General features: G+C 49.8%; 1 protein-coding gene across 3 annotated transcripts; it reads left to right on the top strand.

Moving 5' to 3' along the window:
- The first annotated feature begins 1,899 nt into the window (after positions 1-1,899).
- On the top strand, positions 1,900-7,647 carry LOC148665557 (uncharacterized). 3 transcript variants are annotated; one of them, XM_088632373.1, is made up of 7 exons: positions 1,900-2,045; positions 3,290-3,329; positions 3,991-4,184; positions 4,568-4,722; positions 5,265-5,653; positions 6,150-6,358; positions 7,008-7,647. In XM_088632373.1, exons 2-7 carry the CDS (start codon positions 3,314-3,316, stop codon positions 7,194-7,196), a joined length of 1,152 nt encoding a protein of 383 aa, XP_088488499.1. In that variant the 5' UTR covers positions 1,900-2,045; positions 3,290-3,313; the 3' UTR covers positions 7,197-7,647. The 3 variants fall into 3 exon arrangements, with proteins under 3 accessions (XP_088488499.1, XP_088488501.1, XP_088488500.1); XM_088632375.1 differs by having other exon boundaries at positions 1,918-2,045; positions 3,293-3,329; XM_088632374.1 differs by having other exon boundaries at positions 2,033-2,170.
- Positions 7,648-23,609: the final 15,962 nt, after the last annotated feature.

The following is a 23,609-nucleotide window of genomic DNA, read 5'->3' as shown; positions in this document are numbered from 1 at the left end:
ACAGAGACACTGCTTTACACTGAGGGGGGTGGGGGTGGGGAACAGCTATGCTGCTGGGAGCCGGTAACCCCGGCTTCTCTCAGGACACAGCTTGATGAGCTCCTCTGATCAATTAACTCCTAAATACTGAAAAGACCAGATCTTCTTAGCTTTATTAGGATCATATTGTTGTGTTTAACAAAGTACAGATATGAAAATACGCACCATAAACGATCATTGAAGTCCTAGCCACTGTTATACTTGATGATATTCCAGCAGATCAGCTGGCATTGTAGAAACCAAGAGATTCGAGCCTGAAGTGTCCGTTCGTCCAGCCAAGCTTTATAGTAGGCATACAAGGAACCACAATAAGGACTATAGTAGTTGTAGTAGCTCAGAGGGGACATGCCTCAACACAGCTTATTTATACACGTTTCTCTACACCCTCCCCCTCCTGTCTTCGAGGTAGCTTTCTCAGGACACTCCCAGGACTCGGAAAGAACTTAAAACATTCCTTTCTTGTCAGGAGTTTAGTGTAAACATTCCCCATTTGGGAATTTGGGACAGGAAGTGAGAAGCATCTGTGCTCAAGCCAGCGTGAAGGTTAGAGCTTAGCATGTGAATGCAGCAGGAGTTCACAGCTCCTGCCACTATCTGGGTACAGGGTTACACACTGATTCTGTTCACAGACTCCATCAGTACGTATGGTGCTGAATCCTGGAAAAGAGTGAAAGTCTGATTGAATTTATATTATAGGCTCGGTTCAATTGAGGTCTGCGGATCATTGTTTCCTGCTCCATTAAATTCGTCTTTATCTCAACAAAATGTCATCCAAATAGCCTCAGGCCATCGGGGAACTTCTTAAAATCACATTTGGGTATGTTAACAGTCAGCATTTGCGAGTGCAGAAGTCAATCTAAAAAATAAGGATTCAGTTTGTCTGGCTGGCGTCCAGTTTCAGTTTTTCCCCAGTATCATACTGCTCATGGTGAAGCACAACCCGGGGCTGGGGTATAAACTGCACGAAAGTGGGTTTAAAACTGGACAGCAGGCGCTTCTTTACACAAAGGCTGGTGGGGGTGTGGCCAGCTGGCAGTCCCCCCCCCAACTGGAGCTCAGGAGGTGTGAGCCTGGCCAGTACCTGGAGGGGAGACTCCTGGGAAAGCTGAGGCTGCTGCTGGGAGAGGTGTGAGGGGGGACAGTAGGGGGCGCTCACCCTGCGGTCTGTGTGGGTCCTGATGCCCCAGTATAGTGACGGACGGGGACACTGGACTGTCCTTCTGATGAGACGTCAAACCGAGGTCCTGACTCTCTGTGGTCATTAACAATCCCACGGTGTTTCTGGGAAAGAGTAGGGGTGTTACCCCAGTGTCCTGGCCCAATTCCCCCCCTGGTCTTTACCCATCATGGCCTCCTAATAACCCCCCTCTCTGAACTAGCTTCATCCCTCTGCTCTCCTCCCCACTGAGAGCTGCTGTGTGCTGAGCGGACTGGAGCATCATCCAGGTGGGGCTGCAGGGGATCCCCGGACCTGGGAAGAGCTGGAGAGTCCAGGAAAGCGCTATAGAAGTGTAAGGAGTTATTAATTATTATTAACAGGCTGCCCAACCTGTTGTTGAAGCCTCTCTCGGGACACAGCTGGATGAGCTCCTCGGAACAATTAATTCCTCACCATCAAACAGGGGGCGGAGGGGTCCCACGGGCTGAACGGGCCCCAGGTGGATGCAGGTGTGTTCACACGCAAGCGAAAGGCGGAACGCGCCCCGAGAGACACAGCCGGGTTGGACAGCGGACGGTTGAGGAAAGCCGGCGTCTGTTTCTTATCTTGACTGGTCTGGAAAACTGCCACCTCTTCAGAAATCACCCGTTTCAGCAGGAAAGGCTGAGTGTCGCGCGGGGTGAGGGGTTCGAGGGGAGGGGATAGGCGGGGCCGCGCGCACACAGGTCTGTATCACCAACCTGCCCCACCTCCTCCTCCTCTCGCACGCTTTTATTGCTTTCACGCTGCGAAGATCAGACCCTTTTCAGAAGCGCAGCCGGCTCCGCGCGTTTCCAGCAGCTCCTCGGTGCGTATTTGAGCTCGGTCCTCTTCTGCGTGGCCGCTGCATCGCGCGATCAGCTTGCCGGTCCTGCCGCGTTTGATCGGGCTGGCCTGCGGGTTTGCGGGTTTTGCTCTGCATTGTGTGTCGGGGTGGGTACGCCGATATTAATCCACGATCCAGGGTCACACGGACGCGCCGATCCTACGCGAGCACGGAGTGTGTGTGTGTGTCCTGTGATGGACTGGTGTCCTGTCCTGTGTGTGTGTGTGTGTTTTAAGCAGGCTTAAAAGTTAATTCCACGTCAAAACGTGGACAGAAAAAAAAACCCAGCCTGTGTGTCCGTTTCTGCTTTTCTGCGTGGAATGAATCCCCGCCGCACTCTTTCACGGTGCAGGGCTGTGGGGTGTCTCGGGGTTCCTGTTCCAATCAGAAAGGTTCAGATCTGCGTCTGTGGGGGGTTTTAAAGACCGATGCGTAACGCAATAAGGATTAAAAAGGGACACGCGCGTGGCTTTCTTTCGGGTTCCCCTGTCTGGCGTGAAGAGCACTAGAACTGTCATTCAGTAAGAATTTGCAACTTCACTCCGATCCCCAGCAAACGCGGTAGAGGCAGCAGCTATAAAATAAGATGAGATTACTTTAACTAGCCCTATACAATTTCTTGCATGAGGAATGTGTCTTTTCACAGACCCCAGCTTTTTCTCCGTGAGATACACAGACAGGGAGCTGGGGGTCAGAGCGCAGGGTCGGCCATTTATACAGCACCTCTGGAACAGTTGGGGTGAAGGGCTTCCTCTGCCGGCCCCTGGATTGGAACCGGCAGACCCTGAGGCACAGAGTCACTGCTCCGCGCTCCGCCCCTTTGTATATAAGGAATTAATTCATTAGATACAGCGAGGCACCGGCAGAAACACACCAGCGACCCTCTACTCGCCAGCGAAGAAGCAAACACGCACGCTGGAGCTGCCCCTATAATGAAGGACCCTGGAAAAAGTTTCCTCTTACCCAAAAGGGGGGTACAGGTCATATTATTCAACCCCCTTACACCTATATAGCGCCTTTCCGGACTCTCCAGCTCTCTCCGGGTCAAGGGGATCCCCTCCACCCCCCACCAGTGTGGAGCCCCGCCTGGTTGACGCTTAGGGTGACAGAGATGCAGGGAAAGGAAGAGTAGATACTGACCACAGATTTTTTAAAAAGACGAGGGAGGGAGAAACCAAGCTATTTAAAAAAAAAAACATTTTGATCTCCGTCTCTCTCTTTTCCAGAAGTAAAGAAGATCAGCAACACAAATGGCGGAGAACAAAGGTAGGTGTGTTGGTACCTCCGAGGTTGAAAAAAGGATCACCGACTGCATGCCATGTGCGTGACAAGTCGGCTTAAAGATCAGACGCTGTTAAACGAAGGAACTTCTCATCCCGTTATATTATAAGGACGGAAGTCTGAGAAAATCAAGGATGACGTTCTTGAGCAGCGTCAAGTGAGATCTAATTTACAAAATCGAAGATGAATGCCCCCCAAAACAGCCGCGGGTGGTTATATTATCCTCGGGAATCTCTTCCTTATGTCCAAATGGCTTCAACTGTGGGAACGCGTAGACATGATGGAAGTCTGATAGGACTTGGGGCGCCCTCTGGCGGAAAAGGGCCGAATTATCAGCCTTAAACAATGAGGCGTCCTCAAACAACTAGTAAAAAAAGTTACTCGTTACTACTAAAAGACCCGCTTATTAGATCTCGGTTACCACCATTTCCTCATCGATGTTCTAGAAAATTAATTTTTATTTTTGGATTTAAGTGAAAACAGCGCTGTGGTTCCCCCTTCGGGAATGGCGCAAACTCCCAGCTCTTTCCTCCCTGTTGCTGGGACGAGCTTTTCCTGCAGCGGCCGAGGCAGCTGCATTTGAACGCTCTCCTCCCCTCCCGTCTTATCCGTCTGCCGGGCTGTTTTCACCGGCTCGCGGCCGCAGTCCAGGCCGGTTTCCACGCGGTGCAGTCGGTGATCCAGCTCCAGGAGCTGGTCTCCGTGGTGCAGAAGGCGGCCATGCTGTTCAAGGTGTCCTACTTCAGCCTCTGCCAGTACCCGGATCTGGAGACCAAAGTCCACCAGCGGGGGACGGAGTCGCGCAAGCTGTGCATCTCCACGGCGGCTACGTTTTTACAGGTAGGCAACATACCCTTTAAATATCATTATTGCTGGCCCATCAGCACTAATAGTAATGCTCGTGTAGTGGACCACTGCCTGGAAGTGTATTTAAAACTGATGGGGGGGGGGCAGCACGTCTGTACACAAAGGACGGGGGTGTGAAACAAGCTGCCCAGTCCATGTGGTTGAAGCCGATGCCCTGGCTCCTCTCCAGACACAGCTGGGTGAGCTCCTCCAGTCAGGACAGGAGGCTCTTCTGTACACAGAGGGGTGCGGGGGTGGGGAACAAGCTGTCCAGTCAGGACAGGAGGCTCTTCTGTACATAGAGGGTGGTGGGGGTAGGGAACAAGTAACTTTACCTTTCTCTCTCATTTCCGGTTCTTCCCCCCCCCCGCCCGAAGTGTGCCAACGTGGGGACCGACATCATGAAACGAGTGTTCCCAGCAATTCGGCAGGCGGTGAGGGACCAGCAAATGCAGTCGGCCCGGGTCAGCCTGGAGCTGTCCAAGACCCTGATCCAGAAGATGTGCTCCGACGTGCAGAACGTCGTGGACAAGTACGCATCTTTATTTTCTCTGGGGAATTCCAGCTGCGACTGCTGGGTCTGTTGATGCTCTCTTGGGGAAGGGGGTTAAATCTCATTCTCATCATTTTAATCGGAGTTCAGTCAGCCTCAAGATGGAAGGGTTGAACTGAACAGCTGTGCAAATGGATAAAGCCTATTGAACGATACGTCAAGTCTCACGTTCGTTCCCCCCCAAGGCACTCGTTTTTCTCTGTCGTGAGAACATAAGAAGGGCCAAGTCATCTTTTTCATTTCTAACCGGTCTAGCCTGTTTTAATGGTTAATGGATCCGAGGCTGCAATGGTGTGAAAGTAGCCAGTTTTCAACCACAGAGCTGGGCAGGTTGTTCCACACCCCCACCACACTTTGTGCAAAGAGGTGTTTTCTGTTCTCCGCTTTCAAACGGTTTCAGATAGTTTTACACTCCCTTCAGACTAAAGAGACTCAGTTTCTCCGGCCTGTCAGTGTGGGACCCTCCCTTCAGACTAAAGAGACTCAGTTCCTCCTGCCTGTTCTCTCTCTCTCGACCGCAGGTACGAGAGCCTGAACGGCAGCGTGGCCAGCACCTGCAGCGATGTGAAGGCGGTCCGCGAGAGCGAGCAGCAGGAGAGGGAGAAGAAGACGCAGGAGGCGGAGGCACTGCGGGCGCAGGCCCACGCCCTGAAGGACCGGCTGGCCCGCCTGAACGAGGAAAAGGCCCGGGTGGGCCGGCAGATCCAGGACAAGCTGGTGGAGAAGAGGCGGCGCCAGGGCGGCTGCTGGGCCTACAGTGACAAGAGCAACAACGCCCGCCTGAGCGCCCTGGAGGGCGAGCTGCGCCACCTCTATGGGCAGGACAACCGCCTCACCCGGGAGATCTGGGACAACGCGGCTGAGCTCAACCGCATGCAGGCCGTCTACTCCCAGGTGCTGGTGGAAATAGGTAAGCGTGCCGATTGAGGGGGGTGTCCATGCCTGGTCCTGGACTGGGGTCCTGTCCAGGGTGTGTGAGTGTGTGTGTGTGTGTCCTGTGATGGACTTGCGTCCTGTCCATGGTGTGTGTGTGTGTGTCCTGTGATGGACTGGTGTCCTGTCCAGGGTGTGTGAGTGTGTGTGTGTGTCCTGTGATGGACTGGTGTCCTGTCCAGGGTGTGTGAATGTGTGTGTGTCCTGTGATGGACTGCCGTCCTGTCCAGGGTGTGTGAGTGTGTGTGTCCTGTGATGGACTGCCGTCCTGTCCAGGGTGTGTGAGTGTGTGTGTGTGTCCTGTGATGGACTGGTGTCCTGTCCAGGGTGTGTGAGTGTGTGTGTGTGTTTTGTGATGGACTGGTGTCCTGTCCAGGGTGTGTGAGTGATGGACTGCTGTCCTGTCCAGGGTGAACCCTGCCTTGTGCCTGTTGCTTGCTGCCCACCCGTCTCCCTCTCTCCCTCTCCCTCAGGGAAGCTCGGGAAGCCCAAGCAGCTGCAGGAGGTGCAGCGCTGCCTGTCCCGTGTCCAGCAGATCCTGCTGAGGCTGCACAACTTCTGCGATACGGCCCGGGTGGCCATCGCCAGCCTGGGGCAGAAGACAGAGGCGGGAGAGAGCTTCCTGGATTACATCCAGGACTTCAAGGAGGAGTACCTGAAGAGCCTGGATGAGGCAGAGCAGGTGGGTGGAGGGGCAGGGGGGCAGATCGGTGGTGTGATTTTCTCTCCCGAATTTCAGTGGGAGCCTCCGTCAGTCAGACGGGTAGCTGTCTACAGTAGCTGGAAATAAGGAAACTATGATATTTTAGGACAGTCATTCATTTTAGAGTTAATAACTGCCATTTTTCTCCACACATCTACACACTGTGCACAAATGCACACTACACACATTCTGACTACAATCACACCGTACACACCAACACAATGCATACACTCAACTGATCTGACACAATCGCACTCTACAACCTACTATACTGTATACACACTACACACGCACACACATTCGTACTATATCCATCAACACAACGCATACACACTACACACACACACATTGATACTGTACACATCGTCGCAACGCATACACCCACTGTACACACAACTGATCTGTATTCACAATACACACAACGACACACTACACATGCATGCACATTCGTACTACATACATCAACGCATACACACTTTACACACCACTGATCTGTATACACAATACACACAACCACACTCTACACCCAACTATACTGTATACACACTACACATTTGTACTGTGTACATCAATGCAACACATACACACAATTGATCTGCGCGCACGCACACGCACACGCACACCCCAGTCCTTCCAGGTGCTGTGTGCCTGCTGCTCCAGTGTGGGGGAGAAGTTCTCTCACTGCGAAGACGCCTACAGCTTCCTGGCCCTGCGCCCCTCCAGTCTGTCTGCGGAGCAGCTGCAGAGGGAGTACGACCGGGCCCTGCAAGAACTGGAGCAGCTGAGCCTTTCCCAGGACATGGCCATCGGAGTCTGAGGCAGGAGGACAAGGACCAGGAAGAGCTCTCTCACGGCCTCTGCGCTTCCTGCATTATAATGGGGTCCCTGCTTGGCCATCTGTCTAGTTTCTTGATGATGTCATGTGGTGATTTATGATGTCATGGAGGATGGGAATCGCTTTTCCCTGCCCCTGGGGTTCTGGTGAGGGGTTATCATGCAGACTAGGATCAAGGCTAGGGTGTTGCTAATCTACAGCAGGGGGGTTTGGTTATGTCCATGTTTCTAGTGTGACTGCAGAACATTTCAAATGCACCTTTTTGACTATGTTCATTAATGGAAACTGGACAGCTTAAGTGAGGGGGGTGACTGTCACATACCTCCACAATGTCATACTTGGGATCCCCCACACACGGTGTAATTCATGTGCCTGATCCCCATCTGTATGGCATGAAATAATGGAACTGCACAATAAAATGGTCTCGATTGGAGCAGTCTGATTCCTTTGCCGTCTGTGGTACGAGCTGCCCAGCCCTGTGGTTTAAGCCAATACCCTGGCTTCCCTCCAGACACAGCTGGGTGAGCTCCTCCACTCAGAGAAGCTCTTCTGTACACAGAGGGTGGTGGGGTTGGTTAACAAGCTGCCCGGCCATGTTGTTGAAGCTTATTCCTTCGCCAGACACAGCTGGGTGAGCTTCTCCAGTCAGGACAGGAGGGTCTTCTGTACACAGAGGGGGGCGGGGGTGGGGAACAAGCCGCCCCGCCCTGTGGTGGAAGCCGAGACCCTGGCTTCTCTCCAGACACAGCTGGGTGAGCTCCTCCAGTCAGGACAGGAAGCTCTTCTGTACACAGAGGGTGTAGGGGTTGGGGAACAAGCTGCCCGGCCGTGTTGTTGAAGCTTATTCCTTCGCTTCTCTCCAGCCACAGCTTGGTGAGCTTCTCCAGTCAGGACAGGAGGGTCTTCTGTACACAGAGGGGGGCAGGGGTGTGGAACAAGCCGACCAGCCCTGTGGTGGAAGCCGAGACCCTGGCTTCTCTCCAGAAACGTACCGTTCCATTTGACTAAACAACCTTTTCTCCATATCCCTGCTTTACCCTGAGAGCCAAGAGGGTGGAGTCCCATCCAAATAACAAAAGACAACACATCTATTCAACTGACACTCAGAGGTAACTGAACACATTTCAGGTTTACACCCCAGTTAAACGTGCCTTTTCTTCATTTCAGATCGCTCTGCTCCCCACGATCTCTGAAAACCCACTCTCACACACCACGCCCTCACATCGCACATGGCTCTACATTCACCAGCTGTAATACGGCTACGAACAAAGACAGACAGTGAAGTTCGCCGTTACTAAATGACATTCGTATTAGTTCATGCATGTATTAATGTTCACTGGAAAGCAGTTTCAGTTAAATATTAAAATGTTCCCAGCGACAGCTGCATAACAGACTCATGACAGTAGTGACCATATTATGTCCACCCTATCTGGGGACGTTCTAATGTGACTCCAGTTGCTTAAACCACATGAAGAGGTGATGTCAGTTCGTCCCCCTACTTCAGTAAAAACTAGAGGGCAGCAGCTCTTGCTCTGAGTTCGCTGAAAAGAGACTTACAAAAGACACAGGCGCAAGAACGGAGCCTGGAGAGATGTTCAAATAAACGCCGCCCCCCTAGAGAGACCCGACTGTGTAAGAGCCTGGGATCTGTGAAAAGAGTCTTTTATATTTCTATTTAAGTGATTTTTTTATATTTATTTTGTATTGATGTACGCATTTTAATTTTTCGTCTATTCTGGTGTCTGTTTTTTTTTGGCTTGTCTTGGACTGCAGTAACACATCAATTTCCCTTCGGGATCAATCTTATCTTAGTCTTATCTATCTTCTGCTCTGTTTTGTACCGTACAGAATGATGAGTTAAAAGCTAATTCAGCCATTTACAGAGCAACGCCCACACTAACACAGATGATTTTTTTTAAATTCCCACAACAGATAACAGTATATTCAAACAAAGCAACAGCAATATAATAAACCTGACAGGAGCTACTTTAACACCTCACGCTCTTTCACACTTCAATTCTCTCAACAGATGGGAAAAAAAATTCCAGCAAAGAGATAAGACTTTTATTGTCCCCTGAGGCAATTTTTTTATAGACAACCAGCACTCCTGTACATTTAAATAGCATGCAAAATAAGAAAGAGAGAAGAAAAGGAAATCATTGCACATTACACTATTGTAACACAACAGGGGTTTAGGTCGCCCCCCCACCATCAGGGGCTCAAACCCAGAATTCCAACATCACTCAGCAGGGACCCAGCCCGGTGAGCCAAAGAGAGATCTCTCTACAGCCCACTAGCTGTAGTCCTGCTATCACAGGGAAGGGCGGCGACGTCACCGCTCTGGTAAGCCAGCTCTTACACAGTGCCTGTCGGCCGTAAGCGTTACACTATTACAATAAATTAGAAAGACATTGCCCATTATTCTATTGCATATGTACAGTAGAACACATAACGGCATGTAACGTTTATAACACATCACAGAACATATTGCACCCAAGTGGGTTGTAAGAGTCAAAATTGTTTATCCTTGACATTTTTGTGTTGACAGCTGTAATGCATAATGGAACAAAGGAATGTTTGTATCCGTTTCACTTAGATTTGGGAGCCCTGAAATGTTTGCCAGAAGGAAGAAGTTGGTATTCAGGGTTGAGGATGTGGGAAGGATCTGATATCATTTTTCCTGCCTGTCTGATTAGGGATTTTTCAAAGATGGCCTGCAGGGAGGGCTGCTGTTTCACTCCCTTGACCTTGAAAGCTGTCTGGATGAGGCTGGTCATTTGCCATTTAAAATGAACTGATAGATGACCGAACCACACTGAAATACCATATCTGATAATGCTCTCGATTACAGCTCCAGAGATAGATAAAGTGGGTGACCGCAGCTACCGTCTGCAAGACAGTGTGGTGTGAATGATACAGGGTGTAAAGACCTTTTTTCAGAAGAGCTGCGATCAAATGATCGGAACATATAGGAGACGAAACTGGAAATTAGACCATCTAAAAACCCAGCAAACAGGGCTGAATGGATAAGAAAACCCGTAATTAATGTAACCATATGAGGAATCACAGGAGAAAATATATGAAATAATTTAAAAAACAGGAGTATAACAGTGGAGCTGATGTATGATATGCAAACAGACAAAAGGAAAAAAAAATCATTGTAATTGGAAAGAAAAAACATTCTAACCAAGAAATTATTCTGCCGACTTCATGCTGTGAACACTAAAGGCAATTCAAGTTAAACAGGGAGCTAATTTTAGTGGCCACATTTGTTGCTACTGGTCTTAAGGCTGAACTCCAGTTTGGGGCGCTGCTTTCAGTTCATTACAACTGACCCCACCGTGACCAGTCAGCAGGAAGGGCAGCCCCTACATCAAAATTCTCGCGAGCTCTCACCCGTGATGAGAGCAGCCTTGCGCTGATCTCCACAAACATGTCGACCATACAGGACTTGCACAATGTTCACGAATTTGTGAAGGTCTCAGAATTTCTCACATTTTGCAGTACCCGCAATAATTTCTTCTGAGACGGAGATTTAATAACTGGTCGGAGACACTGGGGCAGCAGTCCCCGTTTAACAATAAAAGTGTACATTGCCACAAACAAAATACGTATTCCTAAAAAAACATTGCAAATGCAAAAGATTCCCAATAGCCTCTGAACACAACTATAAAGTTTGTTTTTACAGCGGTGAATCTATTTGGTAATAAACAAACAAGCCAATAGCATAATACTTCAACGCCCTCGCCCGGTGGAGAGGAGGAAGCGCACCTAGGTGCTCATAGTACCGCGGAGCAGGCTGGGAGTTGTAGCCGGGGGGAGTCTGAGGGTCAGCACGATGATATGTATCTGCATATGTACAGTGCCTTGCGAAAGTATTCGGCCCCCTTGAAATTTTCAACCTTTTGCCACATTTCAGGCTTCAAACATAAAGATATAAATTTTTTATTTTATGTGAAGAATCACCAACAAGTGGGACACAATTGTGAAGTGGAACGAAATCTATTGGATTTTTGAAACTTTTTTAACTAATAAAAAAATGAAAAGTGGGGCGTGCAAAATTATTCGGCCCCTTTACTTTCAGTGCAGCAAACTCACTCCAGAAGTTCAGCGAGGATCTCTGAATGATCCAATGTTGTCCTAAATGACTGATGGTGATAAATAGAATCCACCTGTGTGTAATCAAGTCTCTGTATAAATGCATCTGCTCTGTGATAGTCTCAAGGTTCTGTTGAAAGCGCAGAGAGCATCATGAAGACCAAGGAACACACCAGGCAGGTCCGTAATACTGTTGTGGAGAAGTTTAAAGCCGGATTTGGATACAAAAAGATTTCCCAAGCTTCAAACATCCCAAGGAGCACTGTGCAAGCGATCATCTTGAAATGGAAGGAGTATCAGACCACTGCAAATCTACCAAGACCTGGCCGTCCCTCTAAACTTTCAGCTCAGACAAGGAGAAGACTGATTAGAGATGCAGCCAAGAGACCCATGATCACTCTGGATGAACTGCAGAGAACTACAGCTGAGGTGGGAGAGTCTGTCCATAGGACAACAATCAGTCTTACACTGCACAAATCTGGCCTTTATGGAAGAGTGGCAAGAAGAAAGCCATTTCTCAAAGATATCCATAAAAAGTCTCGTCTAAAGTTTGCCACAAGCCACCTGGGAGACACCCCAAACATGTGGAAGAAGGTGCTCTGGTCGGATGAAACCAAAATCGAACTTTTTGGCCACAATGCAAAACGATATGTTTGGCGTAAAAGCAACACAGCTCATCACCCTCAACACACCATCCCCACTGTCAAACATGGTGGTGGCAGCATCATGGTTTGGGCCTGCTTTTCTTCAGCAGGGACAGGGAAGATGGTTAAAATTGAGGGGAAGATGGATGCCGCCAAATACAGGACCATTCTGGATGAAAACCTGTTGGAGTCTGCAAAAGACCTGAAACTGGGACGGAGATATATCTTCCAACAAGACAATGATCCCAAACAAACAGCAAAATTTACAAAGGAATGGTTCACAAATAAACGTATCCAGGTGTTTGAATGGCCAAGTCAAAGTCCAGACCTGAATCCAATCGAGAATCTGTGGAAAGAGCTGAAAACTGCTGTTCACAAACGCTCTCCATCCAACCTCACTGAGCTCGAGCTGTTTTGCAAGGAAGAATGGGCAAGAATTTCAGTCTCTCGATGTGCAAAACTGATAGAGACATACCCCAAGCGACTTGCAGCTGTAATCGCAGCAAAAGGTGGCTCTACAAAGTATTAACACAAGGGGGCTGAATAATTTTGCACGCCCCACTTTTCATTTTTTTATTAGTTAAAAAAGTTTCAAAAATCCAATAGATTTCGTTCCACTTCACAATTGTGTCCCACTTGTTGGTGATTCTTCACATAAAATAAAAAATTTATATCTTTATGTTTGAAGCCTGAAATGTGGCAAAAGGTTGAAAAGTTCAAGGGGGCCGAATACTTTCGCAAGGCACTGTAAATATTGTGATAGTAGTTTTAGTGTCCTGTATAGCTCTATAAGTGTATAGCCCGAAGTTAACGAGTTACCACCCTAGTCATGTGTAAGTGTTCTGTCGGTCTCCTCATGTGTATAGCCTGTGTTTGGTTTTTGTGTGGTTTTGTTTGTTTTGCCAGCAGACCGAGGCAGCGACGGAGGAGTCCAGTGAGGGGGAAGAGGAGCCAGCCTGGACAGCGACCCCCGCGGAACAGCCCCGCAAGCTGTTTTGCCAACGCTGCAGGAAGAGGGGACACCGAGCCCGGGCCCCAGAGCCTCGCACACCTAGATCGGCTTTGGGAAACGGGAACGGGGTGGCTCAGCGCGGGGATGGCCGCCCTTGGAACACCTCAACCCCCACACGCCACCGTGGGGTGAGTCGGCTGTAGCCGGGGCCTGTACCTCGAGGCCCTGCTCAACCCTGCCTGGCCCTGCTCGACACCGGTTCATCAGTAACCCTACTCTGGCCTGGCATCCTCCCCGACACCAGGTCCGGAGAGCGCTGTGAAGACCGGTGCCCTGCATGATGTCATGTTCCTCGCCCGCCGAGGATACCCAGCTTTCCCCCAGGAGGCGCAGCGGGAGATGGCTCTCCAGGCTGTTCTCAAGGCCCTCTCACCTGAGGAGCTGTGGCGCCACGTACAGCTGGCGGCACAGGCCTCGCTGGGGCAGGCATTGGCCCTTGCTACACGGATGCAGAGCGCCCTGCCGGCTGACCAACGGTTTTGGTTTTGCCAACGCTGTGGGAAGAGGGGACACCGAACCCGGGACTGCCGGGCCCCAAAGCCTCGCACACTTAGATCGGCATCGGGAAACGGGAACGGGGTGGCTCAGCGCGGGGATGGCCGCCCTTGGAACACCTCAACCCCAGCTCCGGAGAGCGCTGTGAAGACCGGCACCCTGCACGCGAGTTAGTTGTAGCCGGGGCCTGTACCTCCACTGCCGAATCGAGGACCAACCCTGCCTGGCCCTGCTCGACACCGGTTCATCGGTAACCATACTCCGGCCGGGCGTCCTCCCCGACACCGAGGGCGCCAACCCCCCAGGATGGGAGGCCTCTGGCCTGCGGCTAAGGACCGTGACGGGACAGCTCGCTGCAGTCCGGGGGAAATAGGTGCTTGCCTTCCGTCTGGGTACAGCGACGGTGTGCCTGCTACCTTGCACCCATCCAGGAGGACTGCATCCTGGGGCTGGACCTGCTGCAGCGAGTGGGGGCCAGTTTGGACTTGGGCCGGCAGGAGTTGGTGTGGCAGGGAGAGCGACTTCACCTGGTGGAGGGCAGGCCTGTCAAAGGCCGAGGGACACGGGCTTGCCGGAGCCGGGGGAAAAAGAGGCAGTGGCGTTGGCAGTAGCCGGGGCGGAACGGGCCTGCGAGCTGGATCCTGCCCCTGAATCACCCGGGGGGCCTGACAAGTCGGCGGTGGTGGGGGCCGAGCATTGCGTGGAAGCGAGGCGCGCCGTTGAGGACCTCTACCGCCGCCGAGGAAAAGATCCGGGAGATGGCCGCAGCGGGGGTGATTGAGCCCTCCGCGAGCCTGTGGTCGGCGCCAGCTATACTGCTCTGAAAAAAAGACGGCTCGTGGAAGTTCTGCGTGAACTATCGCAAGCTGAACCCGGAAAGATTCCTACCCACTGCTGAGGATAGACGACGCCTTGGACTACATCACAGGGTCGACCTGGTTCAGCTCCCTGGACCACCGCTGCGGCTACTGGCAGGTACCGCTCGCTCCCGATGCTCGCTCGAAGATGGCCTTTTCCATCGGCCAGGGCCTCTGGCACTTTACTGTAATTCCCTTTGGCCTATGCAATGCCCCGGCGATTTTCAAGAGGCTGATGGAGAGGGTGCTGGCATCGGTCCCGTGGAACCAGTGTGTGCTGTATCTGGACGATCTGCTGGTTCATGCCCGGGGTTTCGACCAGGCCTTGACGAACCTCCAGGCGGTGCTGGCCTGAGGCTCAACCACCACAAGTGAGAGCTCCTGCGGCGGGAGGGGGCTTCCTGGGACATGTTGTTGGACCGCGAGGGGTGGCTACAGACCCAGGTAAGGTTGCTGCAGTGAGGGGATTGCCGACTCCCCGCACCGTCGCAGAGCTGCGTAGCTTTCTGGCGTTGGCTTTGTATTGTCGGAGGTTCGTTCAGGACTTTGCCAGCATCTCTCCCCCGCTGCACTGCCTCACCGACAAGGGCCGCCGTTTTAACTTGGACTCGGGCTGCGAGACGGCTTTCGGTCGGTTACGTGAAGCTCTGGTGGGGGCCCCCGTGCTAGCCTACCCCAATCCGTGGTTACAGTATATCCTAGATACTGACGCGAGTGTCTCAGAGTTGGGCGCGGTGTTGGCACAGGAGGGGCCAGATGGGGAGCGGGTAGTTGCCTACTACAGTCGGGCTTTGAATAAGGCTGAACGGAACTACTGCGTGACCCGTCGTGAGCTGCTGGCGGTGATGGTGGCGGTCCGCCACTTCAGGCCGTACCTGTTCAGGACCCGATTCCGGTTGAGGACCGTCCATGCGTCCCTCACCTGGCTGCTCCACTTTAAGGAGTGCACCGTGCTGGATCTCGCCATCTCAATGTCGGCTTTCTCTCGCGGCGCCCCTGTGAGGTTGCGGACTGCCACTACTGCGCCCGGTAGGAGCAGCGTGAGGGAGCCGTCTGCACAGTGACAGAGGCGAGCACCTCGGCCACAGCCCTGGAGGGGCTGCTGGGGGTAGGCATGTCAGACCTGGCACAGCGACAGGCAGCTGATCCTGACGTGGGGCCAGTGCTCCGCTGGAAGGCAGCAGGAGCGCGGCCTGCGCGAGAGGAGCTCCCCCAGCACCCAAAGTCCGTCAAGGCCCTCTGCGTCCTGTAGGATGGGGTGCTGCGCCGGGGGTGGCAGGCACTCTCCAGTGGTGAGATACGGTGGCAGCTGGTGGTGCCACAGTCGCTCCAGGGGGCTGTCCTCAGAGTGGTGCATGGCCAGCCAGGCGTGGGGCATTTCGGCTGTAAAAAAACCCTGCAGCGTCTCCGAGGCCATTTTTATTGGGGTCATTGCCACCGGGACGTGGAGCAGTATTGTCAAATGTGTGCGGTGTGCGTGGCGCAGAAAGGTCCCCTTGAGCGCTCTCGGGGACCCCCCAAAACAACACCAGGTGGGGGCTCCTATGGAGTGGGTGGGGGTGGACGTTTTGGGCCTGTTTCCGTGCACCGAGGCCAGAAACCACTATGTCCTTGTAGCAATGGACTATTTCACGAAGTGGCCTGAGGCCACTGCCCTCCCAGACCAGAGTGCCCCCACGGTGGCCAATGCACTACTGGAGGGGATGTTTGCTAGACTGGGGGTGCCGGAGGAGTTACACAGTGACCAGGGGTGTATCTTGGAGTCCCAGGTCTTCGCCAGAGTGTCCCAGCGCCTGGGGATCACTAAGACGCAGACCACCCCGCTGCATCCCCAGAGTGACGGGTCTGTGGAGCGGTTTAATCGGATGCTCGCCATCCAGCTGGGCTCCCTGGTGTCCCAGCACCAACGCGACTGGGACTGCCACCTCCCCCTCGAGCTCTGGGCTTATCGGACCGCAGTCCAGGAATCTACCGGGTGCACCCCGGCCTCGCTCATGCTGGACCGGGAAATGCGAACCCCGGTGGACCTGGTCTTTGGCCCACCGCCCGGAGATGGGTCGGCACCGCTGGCTAGACCGGACTACGAGTGGGACCTGCGGCAGCAGATGCGGTGCACAGCTTTGCACAGACCCACCTGACACATAATTAAACACGCGTTTGCGATTTAAATCAGAACACGATTTAAATCAATATAAATGTTTATATTATAACGCATACTGTCCAGCCTCCATTTTTCTATAAAAATTTACTCTGTTGCACACACACACACACAATAGAAGCAGGAACCGCTGTCAGAAGGGAAGATATGTTCAAAATATCGCAAATATCGATCATGTTGCGATATTTTGAAATATAAAAGTCAATTGATTGTCCATAATATCGCTATTCTATTTTTTCGAAGAAATGTTTGTTAAAAGAAAAGTGTGTGACTAACAACCTGTGCGTTGTTAGTCACGCACCTAGACCAGTAGGCTACAAGACAGCTCGCATGATCAGGCAGGCGAAACAGCCCTACACAGCCCTGTCGCAGCACACGGCTATAATCATACCGTTTTTAAATTCTTGAGATACGCGATTCCATATTATATTGCCTTTTAATCAAATTCTAAAAGAATGCTTGTTGACTCCGGTATCACGTTAGTTAAGGACTTCGAAGCTTAAAATGTTTAGGGAGAAATGGAATACTGGTGTGTATTTTTTTCTTTAAAGTACCAAGACCAGCTATATACTGTATGTTTATGTTCCAAAATTAATATCGTTTATGGCCTTCACACGCGTTACAGTATGCTCCTATTCTTTTTATGCTCAGCTACTAAGCTTTCCCTTCAGTGGTAAAATTCAATATCTACAACGGGCACAGTAAAGACGTTTACAGTAAGTCTTTCTACGACAGACCAATGGACCACGAGTGCCCCTGTCGGTCAACCAATCATGAACCGCGTCATCTTGCGTCATGATACGCGATACCGCAGCCAATTACCTGCGGTACGTGTCTGTACCGCACACTTTGAATGGCTGCATCTGTATTTAAAGGGGTTGTAAGTCTTAAATGTGTTTTGTCACATCTGGGTGTTAACTGAATAATTTTTTAGCATTATTTATTATGTTTTGACTCTATACTTGTGTTTCTCAGGAGACAGCAGAAATATTGATGTTTACATTTATATTCACATTCCCGGTGATATTGACTTAGGTACTCAACTATTTACTTGTAGTTTGACTCGTGTCAAAAGTTGAAAATCTCTGCAAACATCAAGATGGCTAAGGACGTGGAAAGAAACTCAATCACATTTAGAGATGGTAATGTTTAGATCGGATTAATTCAAAGTGTGTCTCTGGGTGCGTTTGATCTACCAACGTTGTGTTTAACTGAAGGACACCCTGACTGAGTGTGGCATAGAAACTGACACATGTCGTATTTTTTCTACATTCACAGATTTTTGGCTTAAGTTAAAACAAATCGTTGTCATTTTCTTGCCAGCTGGCAGTAATTCTTTTGCATTGATAAGAAAGATGAGCACTTTATCTTTTGCAATGTGTGGATTTCTTGAAAAACAAGTTGTGCCAAAAATGAAATGAACACTTCCTTTAAACATAATGCAGAAGCATGTTGTCTATAACAATAAATGGTGCGAGAAGACAGGAAGAAAGGCCCCGCCGTTATTTGAACATAGAATCTCCTGTTTACTAGACAGACACTTTAACCAACTAAGCCACGGCGCCGGCAAAGTGTTGTCCTTTTACAGCCACTTGGACACTCTGTCACATCTTCCTTCAGTGTGTGGTGAGCCTGCTCGCTGAGCAAGTTGAGAAAGGATGTGAAATGGCTTTTATGCGGCAACTTCATTACCAAGAACCTCAGTACGCTTTTGATGATCTACGGGGTGTCTAGTGCAACACAGGCGATGGACTGCTGGGATTTGGAGCCAGGATTTCCGTTAACTAGACAGGTGCTTTAACCAACTAAGCCACGGCGCCGGCAGAATTCTCCTCTTTTACTGCCGCTTGGACACACCGCTCTGAGCCTGCGTTCAGTAAGCGCTGAGCACCTTGCCTCCTTTACACGCAATAGGATCCCTGACTGTAAGAGAAACGACGAGAAATGGCTTTTATCGGGCACTTTTCATGTCCAATGCGCTTGACATCTTCCACGGGTGACAGAGTTCATTTACGACACGTTTCCTTTCTTTCTTCTTTCTTCTTTCTTCTTTCTGTACTTTCTGTACTATTTGATGAAAAAAAAACAGAAATCATGTAAGTGAAAATGTCTTTTTTTATGGAGAAAACTTGCACCAGGAAATGTTGTGTTTAAAAGAAGTGAGTTAACATGAAAAGTGACCTAATTTAACGGAGCAAATGCTCACCTAGCAAGGTCTGCTTTACTACAAGAGAGAAGTAGAATGAAAGACGTGATAATTTCACGCAGTTGTGGAACAAAACGCTATTTTCTTTGAATTCTAAATCAATTAGAAATTCAGAGCGACACATAAATGCTTTGTCTGTTTAAAAGTGATGATTTTTTAAAACTGATAAAAGTATAGAAAACACTTTTCTCACTTAGAAAATGTAGATGTGGTAGTGTACAAATAGCGGCACTGAACTCACCAAAGCGCAATTCATTTACGTGACGGGCTAGTGGTTTAATGGATAACGCGTCTGATTTCGGTTTATAAGATTGTCGATTCGACTTCTACCGGGGTTGTGTGATTTAAATCAGGCTCCTCAGAAATAGATGTCCGTTATGTAAATAGACCGCACCTGAAAGCAAACGTTGGGTCTGGTTCCCTTTCTTTCCTGCATGAAATAGCAAATCGTTACAAAAAACACCAGCTAATGTACAATAGCGTTAGTCATTTAAGTAAACATGAATATACTGGGTCTTGGTACATGGGAGTGATTTTCAAACACAATTAAAAAAGGGCAAATAATAATTACAGGCTTCAGACACTTTTTCATACAAAAGTGATCAAACACTCCCTAACTTTCAGGTTTGCTTGAACCTGTAATAAAAAAGAGGCCTGAAACTTCCAATCTCTGATGTTACTGCCTCTAAAGTCGAACGTCATGTTCCGCGGATGTGCAGTGTGCCTTTTCAAAATGATTCGCTGCATAAGCTCCTGACTGCGTGTTCTGTACTGCTCTGTTATTTCATTCAGATTTCCTATGTGGTGTGATCTCCAGGTTCAGCACCAGCAGAACCTGTAAGCACATCAGCTGACCTCAACTTGATTTGAACATGCAACCTTTTGATCTGGAGTCAGACGCGCTACTGTTGCATCATGAGCTCCTTTTAAATTCCCCCAAAGAGAACAATCAGCGTCCCTGAAAAAGATTTTGTTTTCATTCTCTCCTGTGAGAAGCGCCGCTCTTCTGAAGAGTGTCTCTTCTTCCCAGACCACAGATTCTTCTTCCTGCCCGGCTCTCACACAGAGAGCAGACACAGCGTCTCCACTAATGTGTTTACTACATCTATAGATCTGACCCCCTGCAGCCACGATATTCCTGGACAGGATATTTACCACCAGCCTCGTGAACTTCTCATCTTGACCTCTCCCAGGAGGATCCAATTAACACAGAATCCTCTCTCCATTTAGCAAATAACACAAAACACTGTTTACCTGTCAAGACAGAAAACCTGGCTGCTCCAGGTGAGGCTTAAACTCACAACCTCGGCATGACTCCACTGATTATGTCATTTTACATGGCCTGAACCAGGAAAGAGATTGGAAGTCAAGAAGTTATGGTGTTGTTTTAATACTTGTCTACTCTTTTAATTTTTCGGTCAAATCTTTTATTTTGGAGTACTTTCACTTGATGTTAATCCTAGTCCCGATGAACGATTCTTGGCCATGGTGCGTCTTAAATAAAGTTCTTATAAGCTTAAGTTTGGAAAAGTGCGCTCTCCAGAAGCTACCAAAATTGATAATGGTTACATAACACTTAATGCAAAAGCTACGTTCGGGGTTGAAAAAGAATATTACTTGCTATGAATACGAACACTGTTACAGGAGGGGTGTTAGAGCTATTTTAGCTTAGATCATCAATTCATTTTACATTTCTTCTCTGTCTATATCAACAGTGTTATCACTACTGAGTGCTAAAGGCAGGTCCATTCAGCTGCTTCCAGTGCCTTTATTGGAGTGCGCTGATGGACCGTGCTCTCTCTCCAGAGACCAGCACGCCTGTCATGGACGGAGCAGGAAAGGCGGCGCCACATTCTACAGCCCTCTCCACACAAACGATGAAATCGGGCTACTGAAGTGGAGAAAATCTCCTCGCCGGAAAGTGCAAATATCATCTACCTACCTACCTAAGGTAGACAGTGTTGACCTTCGGCAATAGGATTTATACTCTCCAAGATGATATTTGCACAGATTTCTACCTGGTCTCAAACCGGGGACCTTTCGTGTGGTAGGGGTACGTAATAACTGCTATACTACAGAAACCTGCAAAGGACCACTGCTGGTGTCTCACTTGTGATCCGGGCTGAGAAAGGGACCCGTCACTTTAGGCAGGGGGCGCTGGAGAGACCGGGGTAAAGTTAGCTTGAAGTTCGAAAACGATTTTGGCACGCCTGTAGCGTTTACACGAAACCTCTTAGAGTTGCGAGAATACTTTGTTTGTGTATAAAATACATTGTGAATGCTTTTTCAGCCTTTACTTTTTCGTTTTTATGACATTTTTTTGACCATGCACGAATATTCTTTTGTCCATATCTTCGCAATGGAAGCACAGAACGCCTTCAAACCAAATGCATTTTAAAGACCACGGCATGTGGATATTTCCACAGCCTCTACATCAAAGTATCAGTGAGCTAATTATCTTTTTTTAAACCTCCGGTTTTTCATCGATGCGTAATTACGCACTAACTGGAATCCGGGGGACCGCTGTATAAACAAGTTCACAACGCGAGAAATACTGTTCAATATGGCTTCATGCGAAAAACCCGTATATGACCATAGGCAACAGAATAGTGCAGTCTCCAATTACTCAGACTGTAAGCACGGGAATAAAGCTTTGCCTGAATTCTGAAACCCTTCCTTTACGTCCTGTTTTCATTCAGGTAAGGGTCAACTATATTCACAATACTACTGACAGCAGGAAGATTAAAATATTCTTTACTCAGCATCTTATTAAAAACAGCTGCCATGATGTTCAAACTGATTTTTTACACAGCTTTGCTTTCTGAATCTCTTTTTCTCGTGCGTTTATTTAATGTGGCACAATGCACTGGGATGGGGGTATTCTGTTCACAAACCAATAGCATTTAAACCACAGCACCCACAATGCTGCAAGTGTTTTGCACACTAAGCAGAAAGCGATGTCTTCCTCGTTAGTATAGTGGCGAGTATCCCCACCTGTCACGCGGGAGACCGGGGTACATCAGGACGCCCATTGAAGTGAAAGCAGGATGCGCTGCGACATGCACTGTGCTGATCCCGCCACACTAAGAGGTGAGTGGGTCTGCTCGATCACAGCGCTAGGCGAATCCCCAAACAGTGTGCGTGGCAACAAACGAAATGGGCCTGTTTCCGCCCGGTTTCAAACCGGGGAAATTGGGCCCAGTAGAATGTGTAGAACCACTCTTTTAGAATTCAGGAAACTGCCTCTTTTTCCACGCTCCTACTTCACAGAGGTCTTGAGCAACTGGTCATTTGTTCCCAATGTATTTCCGGTGCCTTCGTGCACTCTTGTACCAAACGCACGTTTCTTCTGTATGCGGAGCCGATCGTTTGCAATTGGGCTGTGCCGACAGACCAGGACGAGCTCTGTTGGATCAAAAGCAGCCCAGGACCTGCAAGAACAACAGAAAGATTAGCATCCAGAGGGGGCCTCTTAGTGAGCCCAAGATCTCATCAAGAATCGGCTCCAGCAACAGGGCTCGGCGCATTGTTCCATTCTCCGACCACTCTCGGTGTAAACAAGTCCCTCCTGGTCTCTGCTTGAATTGCACTTTCCTGCGTTTGCTTTGGTGTAACTGGCTTCCCCTGCATGGGCGAATGTGAAGAAGATCCTTAGTAAGTCATTGAAAAAACCGAGAAGAGGTCGGAGTGGCCTCTGTCGTTCATCAACTATCCAGTCAGGCAGTACTCCTCTGCAAAGCGCCGTTCGTTCACATCGATTGGCTTTTTTTTGCCTTCATTCGTGCAAGTAGTAAAAGCAGACGCCCCTATTCTGCCGTGACCCGGATTCAAACCGGGGTTGTTGCAGCCACAATGCAAAGTACTGATCACTATACGATCACGGCGAGTTACCGATACACACGTGGCAGAGCGGAAAAGGCTGCGCTCTCTTCGTGTGACATAATTTGGAAAAGTCCTGACGTTGCATTTCAACTGAGCCCCAGTATACCTCGACCCTTCGACACTCTGAGTGACAACTCTCTTTCGTGTTTTCTCATATTTATGTAGTTTGCTTGCATGATGCCTGGAACATTGTGGCTGTTCGCTGCCATATGGTCTGGGGGTTAGGATTCCTGGTTTTCACCCAGGTGGACCGGGTTCGACTCCCGGTATGAAAACTTGACAGTTTTGCCTCCTGCTTTCCGAAAGATCAGCACCGTGTACGAAGGAGCTGCATTAAAACTACTCAAACGTGCGAGAAGAGGGGGCGCTTGTTTCCAACCGAAACTTCTGGCCTGTGAGACGAGCTGATAATCGCTGCAGGAGGTGGGAGGGTTACTCTGGTAGACAGGGCTGACCTTCGGCAATACGATTTATACTCTCCAAAATGATATTTGCACTTTCTGGAGAGGCGATTTTCTCCACTTCAGTAGCCCGATTTCGTCGATTGTGTGGAGAGGGCTGTAGAATGTGGCGCCGACTTTCCTGCTCCATCCATGACAGGCGTGCTGGTCTCTGGAGAGAGAGCACGGTCCATCAGCGCACTCCAATAAAGGCACTGGAAGCAGCCGAATCGCATTGGCGAAGCTCAGCGCTGGGCCGCTGGGCACATCTGACCACTGTTTCTGTAGTGCAGCGGTTATCACGTTCGCCTCACATGCGAAAGGTCCCTGGTTTGAAACCGGGCGGAAACAGACTTCTTTTGTCGCCACGCACAAAAGGGGATTGGGGATTCGCCTAGCGCTGTGATCAAACAGACCCACTCACCTCTTAGTGTGGCGGGATCTGCACAGTGCATGTCGCAGCGCATCCTGCTTTCACTTCAATGCGCGTCCTGATGTACCCCGGTCTCCCGCGTGACAGGTGAGGACAGGTGACAGGTCCTATACTAACGAGGAAGACATCGCTTTCTCCGACCCCCGGCATCGCGTCCCGACCCACCGTGC

The sequence above is a fragment of the Lepisosteus platostomus genome, chromosome 5, assembly GCF_059453375.1.
Source record: "Lepisosteus platostomus isolate fLepPlt1 chromosome 5, fLepPlt1.hap1, whole genome shotgun sequence".
Lineage (NCBI taxonomy): Eukaryota > Metazoa > Chordata > Actinopteri > Semionotiformes > Lepisosteidae > Lepisosteus > Lepisosteus platostomus.
This window is presented reverse-complemented; position numbering and strand designations above follow the sequence as displayed.